The sequence below is a fragment of the Micrasema longulum genome, unplaced genomic scaffold, assembly GCF_059751315.1.
Source record: "Micrasema longulum isolate JH-2025_06_02 unplaced genomic scaffold, ASM5975131v1 h1tg001964l, whole genome shotgun sequence".
Classification (NCBI taxonomy): Eukaryota; Metazoa; Arthropoda; class Insecta; order Trichoptera; family Brachycentridae; genus Micrasema; species Micrasema longulum.
Genome location: NW_028279137.1, coordinates 143,602 through 168,710, shown reverse-complemented (window position 1 = coordinate 168,710; position 25,109 = coordinate 143,602). Strand labels below are relative to the sequence as shown.

At 32.1% G+C, this 25,109-nt stretch overlaps 1 protein-coding gene across 1 annotated transcript in view; it reads right to left on the bottom strand.

Moving 5' to 3' along the window:
- Positions 1-2,755: 2,755 nt before the first annotated feature.
- LOC148273392 (zwei Ig domain protein zig-8-like) overlaps positions 2,756-25,109 on the bottom strand; it is a 56,649-nt gene continuing 34,295 nt past the window's right edge. Inside the window, exons 4-7 of the mRNA XM_088238767.1 lie at positions 18,482-18,618; positions 8,039-8,216; positions 5,386-5,522; positions 2,756-3,126 (exon numbers count right to left, since the gene is read on the bottom strand). Of these exons, the coding sequence (XP_088094893.1) occupies positions 3,008-3,126; positions 5,386-5,522; positions 8,039-8,216; positions 18,482-18,618 (571 nt within the window). The 3' untranslated portion in view covers positions 2,756-3,007. The remainder of the gene's footprint in view (positions 3,127-5,385; positions 5,523-8,038; positions 8,217-18,481; positions 18,619-25,109) is intronic.

The following is a 25,109-nucleotide window of genomic DNA, read 5'->3' as shown; positions in this document are numbered from 1 at the left end:
TAGTACAAAGATTAATTATTGAAGTAATTTTAATTAAAGCAATACAAAAATCGTGTATAAATTATTTAAATTTTTTAAAAAATATTTTAATTTTTTTTATTTAATCCAAAATAAAATACAAATACATAGTTTAAAAATAAAAATGTTTATACAATAGGTACATTAAATATAAGTTTATTTTTATTTATGGATGTAGCCACTCCACTGGCCCACAGGCACGTTCCGAAGTGTCAGTGTATTATTTATTTTATACATAGTTATACATAGTTTCACATCAATTTTGGGTAAAAAATCAAAAGAAATCAAAAAAATGAAAACATACCTACATCAATAGGACTATATAGGGTAGGACTTTCAAGAAACTAAAATTATATTCTGATATATGAAACATATTCCTCATCTTCCTGTATAGTCTTTTTAGCAATCCATTTATGGACTCGAGCTTTGAAAATATTGTTTTTCATTTTGTTAACCAATGTGTCCTTGCTTAAAAAGTTGTATAGTTTAGGGGCCAGAAAAGTGTAATGCCTTTGTCCGTAATTTGTTTTTTTCTTTGGGAGCAGAAGTATTGTTTTTTGTCTTTGCCTAGTGTCGTAAATTTGTTGTTCGTCATTATGTCTATCAGGATTTTGATGAAAATGTCTTAAAATTGTCTTAATGTATATTTGTCTTATGTCTAGTTCTGGAAATTCTGTAAAAAGTCTGTCTGTGGAGTATTAATAAGGTTTTTTGTTGGTCACTCTTAGTAGAGCTTTTTGTGCTTTCATAATGGCTTTAATGTGGTTTTACTTGTTCCTCCCCATCCTATTATTCCGTAACTGATAATTGATTGTGCTAGAGCAAAGTATACATTAATAAAAGTTGTTTTGCTTAGGATGTTTCTAATGTTTTTAAATAAATAAATCATTTTTCTAAGTTTGTGTATACCTAGATATTTGGTATTATCAACCTTTTCTATAGTTTAGAAGTCACAGTCGCTGTTTCTTGCATTTGTTTGTTCATGAATTTTAAGGATTCTTTATATTGTTTATACAGTAGACACTATTAACAAAATAAATTCCATTGTTTAAATTTATAAAGAAGAAAAAATAAAAGAATTTGAGATGAATATATTTCAGATACCAAAATAATATTAAAATCCTAATATTCCACACAATTCACGGTCAATATAGCTTTGTCTTCAAATGTATCAAAAATTACAATAATCTCCCGAATGAACTAAAAACTATTAATACTAATTTACCAAAAAAATATTCAAAGTAAATTTTAAGATTTTTTTTGAATAAGTTTAAAAACTGCATTCAATTTTAATTAGTATGGATGTATTATTATTTTTTGTTTTTATTTTTATATTCCATAAGTTTTTTTTCTCATGTACTCGTTTATTCAAAATCATATAAATTCTAATAAATAAATAACTATAACAGTGTAATTCACTCTCCAAGCACTAGAGCTAGTCTATTTTTTTAGGGTTACAGTTATAACATTTACTAGATGTATAAAAATAGGTTTGTAATAGAATAAAAAAACATGTACCATTTATGAAAATATATTGATTGATAAAAAAAAAAATATTAAAAAAACGACCGTTTAATTTTAAAAAAAAGGATAGTTTAAGTTTAATAATAAAAAAACCATTTTTTACTTAACTTAATCCAACCTGCCGTAACATAGCCCGGGGGCTTTTAGTTCACCTAATTTTAAAGGCCTAGCTTTCAACCAGCCAACACGTTGAACGTTAAGATATCTTAATTCATTCAGTGAACGGCCCAGTCTTTCAATTGAATGCCGGCATTTAATGAACAGTCTAGCCATCCAATTGAGTGACTGATTCAACAATTAGGCGGCAACATTTGCATTGCATAGATACAGTGAGTTTCGTTGAATATTATGTCTATTCATAAATTTATTATTTTATTTTATTTTATTTTATTTGGGATTTTTACAGCTATTACATAAACAAAATAAGTAGAAAGATCTTAACAATGCTAAAGCCAATTTAAAAAATCCACTTTAAATATAATGACACATAATATATAAGTAAAGAAGTTTAGTAATTGTATTTGTGTGACGTTTGTATTCATGTGTATGTGAATGTGTGTATGCGTGAATGAATGAGGGAGAGGATACATGTGCGTGTGGGAATGAATGAAGGAGAGGGTGCGTGTGTGTGGGTGCGTAAGTATAAAAAGATAATTGTTTAAAACTTGTAAATTGTATTAAAAAAGGTACAATAAAGAGCTAAGTAAAAAGTTTGAAACCTTTTTGTTAAAATTCAAATGACGAAATGATATAAATTGTATTTTTTTTTTAAAGTATGTTAAATTTCAAAACCGTATTCTGAAAAAAAAAAAAAAAGCATTTTATTTTAAAATTTAACTGATACACATCGAATGAATAATTATGGTATTTTGATATTAGAAGTCTTACAATATCTAACTAGGTACTAATAATACATACATACACATTGACCTAAAGTAAATTATTACTATTCTTAATTAATTACAAATTAATACGTTTTTACCATTAAGTAAAATATTAAACCCAAAAATAACAATTGAAATTTTTAATTAATTCATTTGGATATAAAACATATAATGCATTAATCTAAAACCGTTGGGTCTATTATTCACCTCATAACGTTACTTCTGAGTAGGTGAAATAATTCTGTATCTCAACCATATTAACCAACCAACCGTGATGTGATTCACCACTGTAATTATCCTAGCCTGTTGTGGTGCAAAAATAAAAATACAAAATACAAATATCAAACAAAATATCTCAATACTCGGAGAGATTTTTCATCTCGGTATTAACTAATCGTTAAAAACTAATTCAGTTTAAACCTTTCACTTTACACAATACAGCTGATCAAAATGTCAAAATTCTGCAATTTAGTAAAAACACTTAACTATTTTACCGAGTATAAATATGTCGAAGTGAAGATATTTAAACAGGACATCATAAGATTAAGGAGATCGAGTAAGAGAGCCAGAAGTTGCTGGGGTCACCTTTCTCCGTTTTCGAGAAAACAAATAAGCTGCAGCAGAAGGAGTGAGAAGACTACCTTATGCGATGAAGACATGGATTCACCTGCTCCATACTGCATGGCATCAGCGTGCTCTCCTGGAAAGAATGAAAGAATAAGTCTTGTATCGATTAAAGTTTTGAGTTCTGTCCGGGTGATCTGCATAGTGGAATTGCAAGACATTAACATTTCATAGGTTTAAGTTTAGAAATGGGTCATTCCATATCAAATAAACACAGGGTATAAACCTGACCACCTCAAAATTTGATAAAATTGGGTATGAAGGTTGTCCTTATAGATATTAAGAAAAATGCTTTTTTTTCAAATATCTCAAACGGTTTCAAAATTAAGGCTTTTTTAATTTTCCCGAAATCCGTCAACAAAACGTAACCGACATATTTTGAAATCACCATGGCTTTTCTTGAGTTGGTCAAGTATTTTTTTGATTTTAGTGTGTTATTTTAATACCGAGTGACCTTAATATCACTTTATCGAAGTGTGCTATAAATATTCATAACATATTTGGCAGGTTATGGCACGACTTTAATTAGTTTATATAGTTTTCGTATTTCTGTAGTGCCTTATTACGGTAGATTGTTGTACATTTTTGTTCTTTTCATACAACTTTACATTTTAAGTAGATACAAATGACGTCGCAAGTGCTGCCAGTTTCGAATTTTCTATTTTAAGTTAGGTCATTTTTTTGTAAACGAAATGAGCCTGTTTGAAAATGCTTCATGCCATTTGTAGATTTTGTGTTTCACTATTTGCCATATTTTAAAACCTTAAATCAGCTGACTTCAGAATAGTCATAGCTGAAGGATAATTAAGAGCATCAGACTTTAACATTGTCTTATCAGAGGGAGCATGACTATTTTTTTAAAATATTATATTAAGAGCATGAATTTTTTGGTCAAATATTTTGATAATTATTATAAAATATTTGTATATAACCACTCACTGACTTTTATATGTCTAGTTTTATCACATTAGGAAAGCCTTAAAAATAATCTTCTGTTGTTCAATAATCAAACAACCTTTAAATATAGCCCGTTATACGATGTTCCATTGTAATAGTCGCCTTACCCACTAAACTCACGCCCCTTCATTTATCCCCTCCCTCTTTTTTCACCTTTTTCTCTCACAATGTAAAATATTTTCATAACCTTGCCAGTGCATATAAGGGTTGCTTATTAACATGCATGTCGTGTTGGTTTCGTATTTTTGTGCAACAACTGTGGTGAAGGTGTATAGTGGGTTTTGTATGTTGGTTGAATTAGTATCCTAATGGAGAGATAGGTACGTCTCAAAACCAGTAGACATAGAAAAGTCAATAAGTGATTATACTTGTTTACAAATATTTAATAACATTTAGTATTTTGTTGAGTTTATCAATAATTTTTCAAGGTTATAAATGTTTTTTTTTACTGAAAATTAATAACTGAATACGCAATCTGTAGAGACATGAAATGTGTAGCATTTTTTAAGAAGTAAAAACGAATGCAAGATTTCATCATAAATGATAAAGAGTTTAAGAGTTAAAGAATTTATTATTATTTTTATTTATTTTTTATTTTTATTCCAGCAAAATGTTTATATAGTGCAGAGCCAATCTCTACCATATAAACATAAAACAAAATTTTATATGTGAAGCACTTATGGTGGTCTTAGCATATCCCGCCATCGCTCAAACAACGGTGAATGGATCCACCCTGCAGTGGCTTGGAGAAGCGCGTTATAAGAGCTTTTCAGGCGTACCATTGGCTCCAGGCTCTTAGGCGAAGTAGGGCAGCGAAGGTGTTTACCCGTCCAGCTGTAAGCGTTTCGGAGGCACTGCAGTACCTAGGCAGCCCGAATAATTGCCTGTATGAATTTTCATAAGTGACTCTTAATTTATTCCATGCTGATTGCGTATAATTGTTCCATAGTTACGCTGTATACATGGATGTCAAATAACGATGTAACGATGATTTTCTTCACTTCGTCACTAAGCAAAAAGAAACATCTTGCTAGCTTAGAGGCCCTGACATTGATGGCTCTTCTCTGTCTCTCTATGTCCTGATCATTATAATAATCATCAGTCAGTATGTGCCCTAGATAGCTGACTTTTGCAGTTTTCGTTAAACTGTTGTTGTCCAGGAATACAAGTGGTGACGGGTGCACGAACACAAATATAAGTCCGGCAATTTTTTGGCATTGTATATCATATTGTGGTCAATTGCATATTTCTCGCAAATATTGAGCAACAATCTCATACTATTAATAGTCAATAATACCATATTATCGGTATAACTAATATTGCTAGCGCAGACGACGTTAATGTTTATATTACTTTGCATGTTATAACATCAACTTACCATTTAGCACGTGGACAGAAACTGTAGTTACAGCCGCTTCATCAAGGCTACAGGAATAATTCCCGGAGTCCATTTTATTAGCATTAGCAATGTATAACTTGCTGGTAGCTCCAGACGGCATCATATCAGTTTTTACACTGGAACAAACAAAAAGTATTTATGAGTTGTATTGCGTTTTGTGAGCTAAGAAGATAACCATTAGTACTGGTCAAATTCAGTAGCATACTAGTAGCATCACATATAACATTGGCATATTCACAGAAGAAAACTATTAAGACAAATTCAGCAGCACACTGGTAGCATTACATATGACATTGGTATATTCATAAAAAAACTAAAGATGGCCACGGACGTATTATAAATAGAGATGTGATTTCTATAGTGGCTACATCTAAAAAAATAGCAAATATTATATTAATACACTTGCCGGTTTATCGATTATTTATTTACACAATAATACGACACAGTGGATTGTAATGGTTTATTAATTGCTAAAATAAATTTTTAGCGATCGCTCTGGGAATATCAAATCACATGTATATTCGTTGACAGTTCAGTTCTCATTAGGCCGGAGAGAAAAATATTGTACCCACAGTAGAATAATAACAACATTTTCACCAGAGCTTAGTAGATAACAATTTAATTTAACACAGCAACCTATTAAATATGTAACATGTACTATAAACATAGTACGTGTGGCGCAACCAATAAATATAACATACAATGGGTTAATATTTTTGGTATTGCGTCGTTATACATTTACGTATTGGTGAATATATTTTATTGTAAAATAATAAATACTTAAAGGGCACGGAAAATTAATTAAATATTGGAAATCGAAGATAAATTCCCAATACAACCAATGTAGGCTAGTATCCAAAAGCCAGTACACTACACTGTCAGACACCAGAAGGTCTTTGAGCTTCGTTAAAGGCGATCTTCTCGCTCGCGCTGCGAACGTCAGTTAATGGTTTTTTCACATTTTTAGAAATTAGATTAAAAATATTATTACTTTTGACTTAACCTAATAATAATTGAAATCATTTTATGTGAGAATTCTATTTTTCCGATTGAATTTTTTTCAATTTTTTCTTGTGTATTGTCTACTGGTGTAATTGCTTCAAACTCTCCGATATTGACAGCTTCCCACGTGACAGTGAAACTCCTCAAGATGTCCCTCACTTATTGATGCATTGTCCCTTTTTCAGCTTTCAAAAGCAACAGCTGGAGGGGCTATTCAGTAGCCAGGGTAAAGATCTATGCATCATCCCATCGGTGATAGGTAATAAACAACTCACACGAGAGGTAGTATCACAGATGGTCGATATAGTGCGGGCTATTGGTAAAATAAACCAAAGTAGGGAACAAAATGCCGAACACTCCTCTAGTGGAACGGACGGCCTGTTGACTATTGCCAACAGGCCGGCTTCTCCTGAAGAGTTTTAAGTAGTTTTCTCTCCACATGAGCAAATGCTGAAAACTTCCTGATTGGCTCACATAAGTATATCCCTCCTGATCCCAACAGTTGAGTTGAATATAAAGAAATTTTATTTCACAAAAATCCACTTTTTTATATAAACCTTGTACCATAGAATTAAGAATAGTCCAGAAGGAGTGTAGAATCATATTTGAAAACATCAGACTGTGTCCAATAATTCCCTCACTATGCCTCACTTTCACCGCGCGCATTCGTGAAGTCACCGGGTAATGTTGCTTGATGGGGAAAAAAATCATAACACAAATGTAAGGTAAAAAAAAACCAATTTATTAATTTATTTAAAATTTTATTGTGCACGCGGAAATACTGATTGACGCAACAGAGTAAATAAGTAAAGGGTCAATTAATGAGAGTAATTGAATTAATGAACTTTAAACTAAAATAGAAAAAAAAAATCATTTTACATAAAACGGATATTTTTATATCATGTTAAATAATGTTTGATGTTTTGAAGATAATGTCGGTCAAATGTCCACCACAGAGTTGTTTAATCCGAGATCCAATTTTCATTAATTCTCTCATTAGATGAGCAAAGTAGGGTAAAAAAATTTACTACTCTGGCAACACTAACGAAATTTCCATATTGTTTCTTCGACAATCTGACAGATGAAAAAATAATTATTTTTTTAAGTTATGCATTTGTTATATACACATTCATTTGTAGATTACACATGAAATGTGATTGCATCCTGTTTCTTTAAAATCCTAGCAGTATTTCTACACTTTAAACTCTAATCAGGAGTTGCGTACTGAGCGACGTCTACAATGAAACTAATGCGTCAAAACGTAGACCTCTTCATTTATGAGTAGTTGAGTCGCCTTCTGTTTGATGTGCGTATGCGGTTTTTGGACTATTCTTAATTCTATGCCTTGTACATTATAAGCAAGGTTAAAAAATAAAACAACTCCGATATAAGAAATAAAAACGCCACACCGGAATGCGAGAGTGGAAAAGTTAATCAAACACACAACCTTACAACAAAACTCCTATTAAGTTGACATACAAACATTCATGAAACACGAAAGGGATTCCCCACACTTATTTTATGTACAACTGTATTTTATCTAGCAGCTCCATAATATGGAACAGTTGTTCTATGGAATACGTTGTGTTATGGAGTAACTGCAGATTTTCCATGAAAATTTTGGTAATACCTGATTCCTCCTCGGGTTGTATCGTAGTTGAGTATCCTCATCCCGTGGCGCCATTGTACGTAGCCACTGGGCTGCGGAACTCTACTGATCTGGCAGACCAGCTCGATAGTGGATCCCCTCTTGTAGTACTTGTCCTGGATGAGCACCCCACGATTGTCGACAATCTCCACACGAGGAACTGTAAACAAGAATTCAAATAATTGTCACCTGTGATCCTATGCAGGGAACCGGGGAATATTAATCAATCCATTTTTTATTTGACATTATTTTTATCTTTCAGATTTTTCCCATGTTAATTTTATTTTTTATGCATATACAGTTTATTTATATAAAAGGGCGGGCATATTGCCTAAAGAAAATTTCTTCCTACATACCCAAACCGTTCATTTTAAGAAAATTACAAGTACTTGGACATATTGAATCTTACAATTTTATACAAAAATTAGGAAAATTAAAATACACAAAAAATAAACACTATACTGTGAAGAGAGGAAAGGGGATAGGAAGGAAAGAAGAAAGATAAAGGAACAACTTAAATATTTAGATAGTGACATTTCAATCTTGACTTAAATGTAAATAAAGAAGGGGCGTCTCTAACATACTTATGTTAGGTAGATTACTCCACAATCGAGCAGCTACTAGTGTGAAAGAGGAGGTAAGAAAATTAAAGCGATAAAACGGTATTAAAAAGTTTGTCTCGTTACTAGAATGAAGGGATAGTCTGTGTTGTGATAGAGGTTGGAAGAGCTCTCTCAGATAAACAGGCGAAGTGGGATTATTTAAAATATTGTAAAAAGTGATAGAATGTGAATGTTTCTTCTATGACTGATACTGAGCCAGTGTAGTTGCGTGCGATATTTGGTTATGTGATAGAATTTGCGAAGATCAAAGATATATCGTATTCAAACATTCTGCAATCGTTCTAACTTATCAAGTTTCAGTTCAGTACTTTTTTTTTACTTAAAAAAAAATAGAAATATTTTTTTTTAATGAAAAACTATTTTCGTTCTTACGATTTACCCAAATATTTAATTTTTAGGGCCATTATCAATGAGTTGTAAATAACTCACTATTAGAAAATGGAAATAAAGTTGGAGTAGAGTGGGATTCGAACCACGGACCATTGGTCCGTGAGTCCGAGACACTAGCCACAGGACCACAACCCGATTACTTTTACTTCAAGGTTTCAGTTCTTTTACTTCACAAAGGTAAACATATGGAAGAGTTGAGGTAAGTGAATTTTTGTAATTATATTTCTTTGTAAATATGTGTGGATATTTAAAGGTTAACTACTGTAGTAGCATTTTATTTTTATCAAACAAAGAAAACATAGATAAACTAACTGAATTACAAAATAGAGCCTTAAGAATCATTTTGAAAAAAAACAGATATACGAGGGTGAAGTCGATGGTAAATGAAATGAAATTATTAACATATAAACAAAGAATATTTTACAACACAATGATATTTGTTCATAAAATTATAAACTCTAATAAAAAAACAGAATTTTGTGAAAAAATTGATCGGAACCAGCATGAACACGATCACAATACTAGAGGAAAGAACAAAATTAGACTTCCATTTAGGAAAAAGGCAAAGTCACAAAATTCTATTTTATTTAAAGCAATTAAAAAGTATTACGAAATGGAAAAAAATATTTATGAAGAAAAAAACATATCAAAATTTAAAATAATGGTCAAGACATATGTGATAAACAATTTATAAATTAAATATATTTGCAATGTTATTATTAGAACACACATAACAATATGTATGATATGTGTGCCCTACTTTAAGATTTAAATTTAAAAAAACATGACAGAATAGTGAATATTACACAGTGTGTAAAGTGGCCACTTAAACCAGCCAATGCCAGGTCAGAAACCCTGTAAATGCCTAGACTTCCATTTTCCCTCTTTCTCAAAAATATTTTCCATAAATTAAGGTTTTTAATTGATATTCGTTATTGAACACGTCAATCAGTTAACGCCACATACTGGCTGAAAAATTACTCTCCTGTAATATTGCTATTTGTGACATGAGCCTTTTTAGATCCGAGCCACAGTAATATAAAAAAAACTCTCATTTTTGTTAATAAAGATATCTCATTCTTGGCGAATAAATAAAAATTCTCTCTGAAGAAATGAAATAGGTAAAATCTGTAAAGTGGCTATTCCATCTGGTGCTTCATTATACTCCGCATCTATCAAGTTATGTCTTTACTTAAGTACACCATTATCTGTCTTCATGACACACGAACATTTGTTTTAATACTGAATTATTACCCCGTCCGTTTTGAACGACAAAAGGATTCTCGAATAAAAGAGCGAGGTATAATTCACCCGAGTACATTTAATAGTATTTATACAGGACTTCTGTAAACACTGTGTTATTAAACTTTATTGCTTATTCGGAACCTTTTTACCGTTTTAAACATGCATATAGGGAGAAAGCGGATAAAACCGACCACTTAGAAAATTAAGATATCATTTATAAATGAAAAGACAATGCAGATATTAATGATTTTTTTATGCCCTAATGGGATCGCACCTGGGCCCATTATTGTTTTTAATATTTATAAATGATATAGTTGACATATTTGAAGGGGTCGAAGTATTATTGTTTGTGGATGACATGAAGATTTTTAGAACTATTAACAATGTTGATGATTGTGCATATTGCAAAATAATTTAGATAAGTTATCTGTATGGTGTTCTATTAACAACCTTCTTTTGCATATTAAAAAAATGCCATATCATGATATTTTTTAGGATAAAAAATCCTATTTTATTTGACTACTCAATCGGTAACACTGCATTGGATTCAGTTACTGAGATGCGGGATTTGGGTGTGATTTTTGATCGGAAATTGTCTTTCATCAGTCATATTAAAGATATTAGTAGTATATCTTTGAAGACGCTTGGGTTTATTTTGCGCATCACTAAGGACTTAAAAAATATAAACACTTTAAATTTTTTTTACACCTCCTTGGTGAGAAGCATCTTTAAATATAATTCTGCAATTTGGAGCCCTTATTATGCCTCCCACCAAATTACCATAGAAAGAGTTCAGAATAAGTTTTTGAGATATGTTAATTTTAAATTAGGAATACGTAATGAATTTCGTAACTATGATTATTTATTAAATATATTAAATTTGATTAAATTAAGGGACCGGAGAACTATTAACGATTAATTAGTTCTATTTAAAATCGTTAATTCAGTATTGGATAGCCCTGAAATATTGGCCCTCATTGGTTTTAAAGTACCAGTTAGAGTGACAAGGCTAGTTCAACTTTATCACTGCAACAATCATATCTCAATATATTCTAGCAATTCAGTACTGAATCGTCTACACGCGCTGGGTAATAAACATTCGGATTTAGGTGACATATTTTTATTGAAATTTCCAGCTTATAAACAATTACTTGTAAAACATTTTAGTGTGGAATCAATATTTTAATTATGTTCTTTCTAAGTAAGCATTGAAAAAGTTGTTACTGTATATACTCCACTGTAAATTCTTATGTATGTATGTAATGTAAAAGGTACTTGTGCCGTTAATTCTTAAAAAATTAAATTAAATAAATAAAATGTTCAGAATGTGTAGATTGGTCAATTCGTCATACAATTGAGAATTCTTTGGGATTGCTCTTCCGGCTTTTCATAAATTTCTTTGCCACTAAAACAGTGAGGAGTGAAGATGGGTTGGCTTGGGTAAGCTCAAAGTCTTAAATGTTGTTTGTGTTTATGAATATATTGTAAACTATTATTTAATTGACTTTATTTGTCTTTGCTACATAGCTTTACGTCCTTTTTGTTCAGTTTCATTTACAAGCATATATGTTTCTTCATATAACTGTTTTAATTGGCTCAGGCCGTATATGTAATAAAAAATCAATATTAAAATATAACTTGCACGCAATATTTGCAGTAGTATTGAAATTTATTGCAACGGAGAGGGAAAACATTTTTGTGAACGGAATATGGAAGTCTAAGCATTTACAAGGTCAGTAGCAGATCTGCGTTAGTATTTTCAATCAATTTATTTTACATAATAAATACAGGAAATTCTTTTTTTTTTTTTAGGTTTTTTTGTTGTTTTGAACGGGCTCATAGGGAAAGTGCGGATAAAACCGACCGTAAATTTTTTTTTTCAAAGTATTGTATCAAAATGCTTAAATGTAGGCATTAAAAATGTAGTTTATCCGTGGTTCATCATCATCATCCTTATTTCGGAACCTAGTAATGCTCAGGACACTGCACTAGTAAACCAAATGCAGCGTAGTTCAAACGTCTGATATATGAAGGTAGCTGAACAGTATTACGTTACAGGTGTCTGTCTAGGAACAATGACGTATTGCAGTTCAAAAAACCTTAAAAATAATATTTCACATCCACCCCGCCCTAATGGACGTATCTCTACTCGATTTTTTTTCAAGACTTTAACCTGAGAACAATGATCGAAAACACCCGTCCAGGGTTTTATCCATATATCCGCCTGCACACAGAAATACTAATTTATTTTAGTCAATCCAAAAAAAATATTTTACTACATGTTCAGGGTTTTTATCATTATCAATTGGCAAATAAAGTAGGAGTAAATACGATTATGCAATGTATGAAAAAAGAGATTTTAATTGAAATGAAAAGTTTTTTTGACATCACAACATTTTTAACGGAAAAAAACATTAACTTAGGGTCGTTTTCAACTAGTCAGAAATAACAAAAACAAAACAAGCAAACCAACACGCCATTTCCACGTAAGAGTAGGTAGAAAAAATAGAACGCCAAATCACTCTGTTTTTGGATACCACTTTCTTAACATTTATACATCTTCTCGTGTACGCCTGCCTGCATTTCAATTTCAGATACGTCTGTCTGCAAGCATTTGTTAGATTTGGTCATGCCATTTTTTTTAGACTTCTCAATTGAGAACAATTTCTGCGTCCATCAACATTCCCAATTTTTAGCCGTTCTTTCGCTGTCCATTTGCTCTTCATGTCAAACTAACTCAGATCTCCTTTCGTGATTTTGTTGATAATGCTTATCTCTCAGCCTTATATCATGTACTGATCTTGACATTTGTGCATCAATTGTATATAGTGTTGCCACACGTCCACTGAGAGATCTTATTTCTACAGCATTCAGCCTTCTTTCATCCTTGTTTTTCCAATTCTATACTTTGCTCCCATACATAAGAACTCCATTGTAAAATGCTAATTTTGCCTCTAATAACTGTGTTTTAAAATGGAACGAAGTTGTAGAAGAGCGGAGTTTAAACATCATACCTCTGATCCGTGAGTTACCTATCAGTGATATCCATAGAACTATTTCAGGGTCCCAAACACAATGGGAAGTAAACAGAGTTGTAGGGTCCATATTCCATGGTCAATGACACACACGTGTTAAATTAGTTCACCTAAAATAGACTTATGACCGACGATGCAATGTCATCATTTTCAGTCGAATCCAATACATTCGTAAAATGAAACTCTATGAGTATTGCACATGAAATCGGAGGACATCGTTCTGCAGTGCATTCACAGCGTCCCTACCATGAAGAAATGAACTACAAAAAAACGTCGTCTATACAAAGACCATAGGACGCAGTCAACACCAGCCAGCTCGTTCAGTTAGTCAGCCCAACAAGTTCAGTTCACGTCAGACCAGCTCGACGACGTCACTCAGTTCCCGCATGTAGTTCAAGTGCAGTTACTTCAACTCGTCATCGACGTAACACTCGTCCGACATAATAAATTATTTATTCGTTATGTAATAAATAAACATCAAACAGCAACCTCGTGTCTTCTCTGTCAATCTCTAACTGGGGTAGGAACTCCAACCAAACCCTTAACTACTTTTTCCTACAGAGGTATCTTCGACTGTCTATAAAGTAAAACCGATATTTGTGTATGAAAATGAGTATATTTGCATGAAAATTTAAAGTATCTTCGTCGATAACTTATAGTTGAACAGGTTTAGAAGAAAACAGTGTAAACATATTTTGCTTTTCATACAGAAAACTTAATTTTACTTTGTAGATAAATGTGAACTTCCCATTGTAATCGAGGCCCAAGGCTGCAGAAAAGTGGCTTCAAAATTAAAATGTATGGGTAAATAACAAGAGTGTTATCGTTATTGAATATGTTGAATCTGGCAAGTAGTTTTTTTTAATAATTTTTTTAGTCTGTCGGTTTTAGACAAATTTACTCTATTTTCGTTTGCAAATAATATATTTAAAGTTAAAAAAGAGAGCGTTATTAAGAGCTTAACTTTATTTAACTAAGGTTTATTCCCAGAACGACCTGTTAAGTACTTAAAACAACATCTCAACGCTTCGTTTGCCAAATTAACTTCTCGTAAAAGTTGATTTTATCTTGGTAAAAAGTTGGCTGTGAAGAGTCCTTACAAACTTATTAAATGAAAAGGTGTATTTTGGTTATTTTTAGATTTTTACTAGGGTCGTCATCTCAATTGACTGAAAATCTTAGATGTAAAATAAAAAAACAACCGAAATTCTGTGGCATTTAAGTAAAGAGGTACAAGCCACTATTAGCTGACTCAACAGCACTATTACACGGTGCTCACAGCATATCTGAGTAATTTATTATCAAAAAGTTTCGTAGCTTAAGTATTCATATTCATGGTTAATAACAAAAAAATGTTTAAAATAAAATAAGTTTTTTAACTAAAAAATACTTACGCAAATTTTGAACGCGGGGAAAGGGTTAAGACGATGCGCGGTGTCTGCCACTCTCTCACAGAATCATTATTTTAACTACATACTAGGCAATGTCTGAAAATTCTTCTTTTTTTTTCTTCTTGGACCAGGAGGATTTACCAACAGTGCTTCTATAAAATGTTCTTTGTAATATTTTTATGTTAGTTTACTATGCCCAAAATACGATTGACTGGCTCAATTGCAGTAAGGATTGATAAATAATTATAATTATATATTTATATATTATGTAGGTGCATTTAATATGTATTTGTACGTTCGTTTTGAATCAACGTTTGCGTATTGTCAAACCTTGTTTTATTGTTGACATGATATCGTATTTACTGCATTTTGTGGTTACCTACCGTACTCGTATTGTATGGGACTCGTCGCACATTATTCATTCAGTGTGTTTCAGTTAAATTTAAAAATAAAATGCCAATTTTTCAGAATACGGTTTTGAAATTTAAGATACTTTTGAAAAATACAATTTATAACATTTTCTTGATTTAAATTAAAACAAAAAGGTTTCAAACTTCTTACCAAGCTCTTTTTTGTCTCATTTTCAATATATTTACAAGTTTTAAACAATTATTTTTTTTATACTTACGCACCCACACACACGCACTCTCTCCCTCATTTATTCCCACACGCACATGTACCCTCTCCCTCATTCAATTACGCATACAACCATTTGTTTTGTTAATTTTTTTTTTTTTAATTTTCCTCGTTCAATATATTTTTTAAATATGCCAATATGTCTTCTTGCCCATACTGATCATCGTGGTTTCGGATGTGACAGGGTTTAAAGAACACCCTGTTTATAAAATTTCAATACTGTTTTTTTGGTTAAATTGAAGTCTACTTATTTTGTTCCGCTTGCGATAACTCATTTTTTTGGAACAAATAGTAATCTTCACACAGGAATAGATTCCGGGAGATTTTAGCTAATTTCCGAGAATCAGGAAATTTAAATACAACTAACCGTTTTCCCGGAGAATCTGGGAATTCTGACAGGGTTGGCAATTCTAAATGTTACGAGCACTAAAATAACGAACGAAGTAAGTTATTAATTTAATTGGATTTAGATTCGATTTCATTAATTACATTTTGATTAAATGTTATTTGACATCGCTTCGTGGTCAAACGGTCAAGTGGTTTAACGATGTAGCAAATGTATTCTCCTTTACTAGTTTTTGGCTCTTTGCGGACGACAATAAAATTCTTAAAGTTATTCAAAATACAAATGACTGTTTGCTGCTTTAGTCAGATGTTGATTTTTTTAATATGTGGTGCAAAGCCAGCTACCTAGAATTAAATATTAAAAAATGTAAAATAATGTATTTTTATAGAATGAAAATACCTATCTCTCTTTAATGAACATATTGATACTATGATTAACAAGTCACTAAAACTCTTGGGTTTTGTTAGCAGGACATTTAGTGACTTTACTAATATGTTCACGGTTAAAACACCATATTGCTCCTTGTTCGTCTTTTTTTGGAATATGCATCCGTGATCTGGCCTCCCTTTTATGTAGGCCGAATAAGTCATATCAAATCGGTGCAACATCGTTTGCTAAGAAAAGTAACATGGATGATTGGCCTCGAGAGGGGGAGACTACACTTACGGAGAAATGGAGTCAATGTTAAAAATCTCAACTAAAAAAAACGTAGAAATAAAATTGGAATGCTTCCAGTTTCGCTGCTTCAAACAATCTTTTTTTCTATGGTCCATTCACATTTATCATACCTTTGCTGTATCTGGGGTTTTGCAACTGAGCGCGAAATATCGGAGGTGCAGGTTTTTCAGAATATAGCGATCAAAAATGCGTTTCACCTACCGTATGATACTCATGTAAGGGACATTTATTTTGAAACCAAAATAATTCCTTTTAGCGGGCTTTGCTATTTTGAGATAACTAGCACTATCGTTTATACAACTCTCGACTCAATGCACAGTAACATCAAGCCCGCTTTCAATAGAGACATTCATCAGTACAGTACTCGATCAAAAAATTACATTTATATTGGATCTGTGAAGTCTACAAAGTTTGGTACTAGATCTTTACAATATATAAGTATCGGGGAATTCAACAAATTGGCATAAAAATTTAAAGTACCATTTTCAAAATACAGAAACAGAATGTACCAATTAAAGAATTATTTTCTCCAGAAGTACTTGCAAAAAAAAAAGTTGATCCAGATAATACGCATCTTCAACATAATTTTTTTTTTATTTTTTTTATCAAATCATACAATTTTCTTTTCTACATCTAGTAGTGACAACAAATTCCTTTTGGGACAGAATAATATTTACATAAAGGCACGGTAATAATAAAAATATAGTAACAAGTAATAATATGTACATAAAACTGAAAATAGGATAGCAAGCAAGTATATTTATAATACAAAGAAATTAAAACAATTCATAATAAAAAAATAATATTAAATATTTACATATTGTAAGAAAGAAATATCCGAGGAAAAAGAAGAACTTAAAACTAAATTTCACCTTCCACGTACCTCCTCAAGTAGTAATTTTTTAAATGAATATAGTCATTTTTTGGCGTTCTATAAGAGTCCGGTAGCCTGTTGTACTCGCTACAAGCAAGGTACAGCAGAGACCTTAGACCATACCTTGTCGTGCGTGATCCAGGTACGTGAATATTTTGGCTCTGTCGCGTATTATACTGGTGGACGTCAATATAATAATTTTAAATATTCTACCATTTTTGCTTGTATATGTAATTTTTAATACTTTTAAATTTAATTTTATGCTTTTTTATACTTTTAAAACTTTTATTATGTAAATGCGATATTATTAAGCTTTTAAAATTTGTATTGGGTACAAACATGTAATTTTTACACTATTCAATTTTTTCCTTTTTTTTCCTTTAAAGATTGTATTGTATGTATCATTTGTATATCATTTTGAATTGATTTCCGTACCTTGTATAATGTTTATTTTTTGAAACTTTTTGGAACTCTTTTAATTTGTAATGTAACGTATTTTTTATTCTGCTGTCGTAAATAATGTTATAGCTTAAATTTCAAATACGTCTGTAAATAAATATTGTTACATGCATCTCCAAAAATGAGTTTTTTTACAAAAAACTCACTAGGAATATTATATGAAATTATGTATACTATGTTTTCAATTTAAATAAAAAAATGTTTTTTCAAATCACCGATTTGAGATTTCAGTCACAGTTTTCCTTAAATATTTACCTAACTTTTATTTATTTATTTTTTACATATTTATTACAGCAATTTACAATGAATTATTTATACAACAAATTAATTAAGTAGTAAAAGTAAACATATATTTTATTTTTTATTTTTACTGGTGGTTCATCTAAACTGCCTAACTAGGGATAGCTTTCCTGTTTTAAGGCAGTAAATTATGTTTTTGATAATAATATTTAAAAAAAATTACCGTTTTATTATTATGTGTGCTTTTTCAGTCTTAAAAGTAAATAACAAATATACAATGAAAACATAAATAATACTAAGTCCTAAGTCATTACTAGTAAAACAAGAAATCGGTGCCCTTGAGGTGATTTTCACAAAAATGGCGCTATATCAATTATCCAAACATTATTATTATTATGATTATTATTATTACTATCCATATAGAATTAACAGTTCAATCATCGGTAATATTGCTTCCGTTGGAACGACGCAAATTGATGTTTCTGAAACCCAGAAGACATGAACTTACCAATAACGTTGAGGTAAACCATATAGACGAGAGGTGGGTGGCTCGACACTTGGCACTCATAAATCCCTTCGTCTCTCTCGTTGGCGTAGCGGATCTGAAGGCGCCAGTCATTAGGAGGGAGATAGTCCAAAGAATATCTGAAACAACAAAAAATACCCAATTGAATTTTGATAATAGTATATAGTTTTGGAGTTCAAATTAATTCAGTATGTTAACTCTTGAATTGAGAAGTGGGAAACACTCAAGAGTGCTCCGTAATTTGGTCACTGATATTCTCGTATTTTAGAGAATGTGTAGAATGTTTGGTAAATTACAATATATTTGGACAAGGAGCCTATGGGCGCCAGCAACACTTGACATTTACAACACCAGGTGCCAGGCTTGCCAACGAAGCAACGCAACACGTCGCCAATAACTGAAAAACTAAATTCAGACTTTTCTCGCCCGACACCGATTTCGGTTGCTTTGACACGACGCGCGACGTTGTAATAACTTTCAACTAGATATGTAACGAATATTATTTTGGCCGAATACCATACATCGAATATTCGGCCACGTTCTCGGCCGAAGCGCCAAATATTCGGCATCCGAAAGTTTGGCAGAAAATGTGTTAAAAAAAAAAATCGTGCGTGACAGGTTATGTGATCTGTCTCATTGCGGTGTGCGCGGGGGTGACGGGGCGGGCGTATTTGTTTCATTTGCGAGTAGATCATGTCACGACACGCGTTTGTTCATTATTACTTCACATTGTGTTTCTTATGGTCCTTATTAGTAATTCGTTGTTCATTTCCACCGTTTAATAAAAAAATCGCCTTTTTGGAAATTTTATGAGTTTTTTTTTTTCACCACAACAGGTCAAGAGGCCCAATTACAGAGTTGAATTACAGTACAAAACACCCAGGCTTGAGGTGAGGTAGAACACCAGGCCAGGCATTTGGCCGAATAGCGAATACCGAATAGTAGCCGAATATTTGTGGCATTTCTCTTTTCAACATTTCATCATCATCCATAACCTTTCCACACCTAATGGTTTTTTGGCTGGCTGGAAGATATTGCTTTCAGCAATAAGTCCGCTAAAGTACTCATTCTTCGAACTTGAAGTTTTAAATAAATAAATGATGAATAGGGCGATGCATCGGTACACCAATTGCAGCGTATTTTGATCATTTTTGTTACACGAAAATAAGATGATCAGTCTTACGCGTCAGGTACTAGTCCGGGGACTATAAAATGAACGTAATTATGCAGAAAACAGCCAGCCATAGAGAAGTGAAACTGAAATAATAGCACTTTTATAAAAAAAAGAGTTTTTTATCAAACATTACACAACAGTTGGAATATTTTTGACATTGACAAATGATAAATAATGAATACATCAGTTTTTTTTTATATTAAAAACAATAATCTAACTATGTATTTGACCAGTTTTATTAACATTTAAAGTACCGTAAGATTTTTCTAGTGCTGTGGGTGTTTTCTGCAAATTGAGGAATGCCGTTTTTGTGATTGACACTGTTTTCAGAAGGTGATTAATACAATTTTTTGCATGAAAGCAGTCTGGCCGTTTTTAGCAAAACATAGAATTGACCTTACTGTACCCGATAACACCTATATCTTAATTTTTTTAAATTGTAAACTGGCTGCTTTCTGCATAACTACGTTCAATATCCTAGTGTAAAAACACCCTTTTAAATAAATATTTCATATCAACCATGTCGGGGATTAAACCCGAGACCTCTTGCATGGTAAGCAAACGCGCTGGCCATTACACCACGAGGCTGACAGTTTTTGATACTTCTGGGTCTAATCGGACCCATCTTCGGTGATTATAAGTTAAATAGTAAACAACTTTGAAATATGCTGTGAAATAAGATAAACTTGCATGATTATGGAATTCAACTTTTGGTGATTTGTGTAATGGGCGTCGGAAGAGTTAAGTAATCTCTCAAAATAATGATAATAATCTAAACGGAGTTATCATGGACTGTAAACTTACCTTTAATGAAAATATTGATACTATGATTTACAAGTCACTAAAACTCTTGAGTTTTGTAAGCAGGACATCTAGTGACTTTACTTATATGTTCACGGATAAAACACTATATTGCTTACTTGTTCGTCCTCTTTTAGAATATGCCTCCGCGCTTTGGTCTCCCTTCTATGTAGGCCGGATAAATCATATCAAATCGGTGCAACATCGTTTGCTAAGAAAAGTAGCATGGATGATTGGCCTCGAGAGGAGAGACTACACTTACAGAGAAATTGAGTCAATGTTAAAAATCTCAGGTACACAAAAACGTAGAAATAACATTGACTCTTTATTTATGTTTAATTTACTGAATGGTTTAATTGATGTACCATCGTTACTGGAACATGTGGCATTTAATGCTCCGATCCGCCGGTTGCGAAATAATAATGTCCTGTTCCTCGATCAACACAGCACAAACTATGGCTTGCATGCACCAATGTCCTGAATGTGTCGTATTGTAAACTCGAGACAAGATCTGGACTTTTTTGGTGTAAGTCTTAATAGATTTAAAAATTCACTAAGATAGACCGGATCTTGTCTTGAGGTAGTAATTTGTTTTTTTTTGTCCTAGCTTTTATTTTATTGAGTTGTATTTTATTTTGTAAGTGCCTGTATTTATTATAAGAAACTGTTCTTACCATCGTCAGAATGGAGTGCACATGTCCGTCAAATAAATAAATTTAATTTGTTAAATTCGTATTTAATACCATCATTGAAATTGATTTCCGAAGCTAGATTATGCAAGTAAATTTAACTGTTTTTGCTACTGTTCGTGTACTTGCATTTAAACGCTCGTCCAGGTTTCTGGTTCTATTTCACACAGAGAACTGTATTCTTCATCCGCATGGATACGGAAAATATTAAGATTATTTCTTATGAAAAAATACACTGTGTAAAAATACATGTGTGTTAGCAGGTACTATGTTCTCCTCAACTCAGTTTGCGTTACCTGAATTTCAATGATTTTGATAAAATATATTAATGAAATTCTTTGGTTACGTTTTTTTAAATTAAATTTTTTATTCCAGTAAAATGGCTGCATAGTGCAGAGCCTATTCTACATAAATATAAGCATGAACATAAATATAACCATAAACATAAATATAAATATAAGCATAAAACTTTATATTTGCAGCACTTATGGTGGTCTGACAAACATGCACGTTCGTGTAATCCTAAATCCCGTTCCTAATCAGTGCATGTGCTTATTAAAATGTATTTCGTGTTGGTTTTATATTTTGTGCAACAACTATGGTGAAGATGTATAGTGGGTTTTGCATGTTGGTTCGCATGTTGGTTTAATTGGTGTCCTGACGAAGAGACGGGTACGTCTTGAAACCGGACGACATAGAAAAGTCAGTATGTGGTTATAAATAAATATTGTTAAGAATCTGTACGTGTTATACAATGCGTAAACTTTTTTATTTCATTCAAAAATGTTTTTTACTTCTGTCGTAATATTTATTTATTTATTTACATACGGCATTTCTGCCATTTACATATATGTGGTAGTGCTTAAAAATAAAAAATAAAAAAATCGAGTATGACATATTAACATACTGTATACATTATAAATTACTTGAAATACATATATATTTTTAAGAAATTATGCAATAACAAATTACATTAATCAATCAAATTATAACTATTCCAACCTAATCTCCCGAAGATGATTTGCCCTTTTTGATAAAAATATGTTGGTCACTTTATTTCTTAAGTGAGGCAGAGATAAACTAAATATTTCAAAATATGATGCAAATTCATTCCCGGTATTCTGTAATCTAACAATAGGTGAGTTATATTGAGCTACCGTTCGACAATTTTGACAATAAAATATTATAGATGTTCTGCTTAATCTAGGTGGTACATAGAATGAAATCAATTTCAGTAGATCAAGGGTATCAAACATTGGTTTTATTATTTTATATAAAGTCGTAATATCGGTCGATGTTCTTCGTTTTTGCAATTTAGTTAATTTAAGAGAGTCTAAAATTTTGTTATAATTTTATTGATTACTAGAAAAACCCATCTTAAAATTAATTTATCTACGAAACTTATTCTGAATTCTCTCAATAGAATCTGAGAAAGTGATTTGATAAGGTGAGCATATTGGAGTATTATAATCTAGTTTGCTTCTTACTAGAGATGTGTAAAGATAGTATACATGAATGAATCTCGGATAATTTAAATGTTCTAAGGAGCAAAATTTAAAAATTGTTAAGCTTTTTAAATAAATATACAGAGATTAATTTTCAGTCCCCGAAGAGAAGCCTTCGACAAGCTATTGAAAGTTGGTTTCCGGATTAGGAAGTTATAATGTTGGAACTGGGTCATCGAACCAACTCTTAAGTCAACCAGCCATCTAAATTTGGATCTAAGTATCTCATTCAACACCAACCTACTCTCGAACGAGTCCGAGGCATTATTATTTTGATTATATTTAAATACGTGTAAACAAGAATTGGATTTCACTCCTGAGGGGGTTTATCAGGATTGATAAAAAGTTTTTAAAAAAAGTAATATAAAATAATTGATCGTATTACAGAAAATAATAAAAAAAAAACAGAAACACAATGGTAAAGTTGATGTAAAATGAATTAGTAATACTAACATATAGAACAACAACAACAACAACAAACTATCACGCCATTTCCCCGTAAGGGTAGGCAGAGAGATTAGAACGCCTTATCACTATATCTTTGCACACAGATCTCACTTTCTTTACATTCATACATCTTCTCATGCACGCGCGCCGATTATTCCGACTTTCGACATGTCCATCTTCAAGTATTTGTTAGATTTGGTCATGCCATGTCTTTCTCGGTCTTCCTATATTTCTGCATCCATCAACATTCGCATTGTAAATATTCTTGGCCGTTCTTTCGCTGTCCATTCGTTCTACATGTCCAAACCAGCGCAGAGCTCCTTTCTCGATTTAGTCGATAATGCTTGTCTCAGCCTTACATAAGGTACGGATCTCAACATTTGTGCATCTATCGTACATAGTATTACCACACATTCGCCTGAGAGATCGCATTTCGACAGCATTTAGCCTATTTTCATCCCTGTTTTTCCAAGTCCATACTTCGCTCCCATACATCAGGGTCGGGACCAGGACTCCGTTGTGAATTGCTAATTTTGCTTCTTGCGACAATCATTTATTTGCTAAGGTCGATTTGAGTGCACCGTTCACTCTGTTCCCGGCACTCACCCTTCTTTCAATATCTTTCACAGCCATTCCATTCCTAGTAAACATACTTCCCAGATCCACAAATTCCTCTACTTGTTTTAGTATGACTCCATTCATAGTGATTTAAAATTTAGTCATACTTTCATTTCTTTCAAAAACCATCACATTCGATTTATCGACATTCATCAGCAAATCGCTTCCCTTGCATACATCGTAGACCTTTGTTACCAAGAATTGCAGTTCCTCTTTGTTGTTACCAAGAAGCATGGCATCGTCAGCATGCAAAAGGCAATTGACATTTAAATCACCCATTTTTGCTCCCATTCTTAAGCCTTTCAGTTCTTAGACATATAATATTTTACAAAACCGTCATATTTATGTAAACAATAGGGAAATATCACATATTACAAATACTGATAAAAATGGATTTAGAATAATCAATTGTATTTTGAAAATAAATATGGATACTGTGGACAAATGTTTTCATACATAAATGAAAAAAATAAATTTAATAAAAATACGTTGCTAGAAAAACGCGACGTGTATGGCCTTGGTTATTGTGACGTCATGGTTCGTGATAATGTTCAAAACTAATTTCAATATCCAGAAACAAATGAACATGAATCGTGACGTATTAGGGGCGTGGCCAACGGAATGACCATCCGATCGAACTTGGTTATTACGAGGAAGATGGAACCGATTGAATTTTGCCTCTTAAACAAAGTTTCAATGATTTGAAAGATACTGATCTTCGAAGTGATCATGTTTGCAGACTGACTGCTCTTCTTATTTGAATGATCATTTTATCAGAATAAAAAATAAAAGTTATAACTCTTTTGGTTCACCAACATCAACGATTAAAATGATTGAAGATTATTTTAAAACATCTTTATAAAAATGATTTGAAAAACGTAAACACTTTAAACCACTGAAAGATTTTTGCGCAAAGGCTTGTTTTTGACCTAATAATCGAATCGAAGGTTCAAACATGTTCAAATAAAGGTAAAATGGTGATTGTAATGTAACGCAAGTTAATACCACCTGATCGAGGTATAGAAGTGAACTCCCCTCTAAAGTTGTGTGACTTGGAGTATGCAGATGATGCAGTCCTTTTGAAAACTGTGTTGGTGATTTTCAGGAAATTGTTGACACACTGCAGGAAAACTCAACACGTCTGGGTTTTAATTTAATCCAAAAAAGACTCAGATGATATGTGCAAAAAATCCTGTCCTGACTCTAATCAGCCTCTATAATAATGGACAGATGATTGAGAAAGTTTACAGCTTTAAATAATTGGAAATTCACATAACAGAGGATGGAAGCATGCATAAACAGCTCGCAACCCGCCTAGGAATTGCTTGAGCTACTTTTAATATGATGCGCGTTGTTTGGAACTCTAGTCTATACTC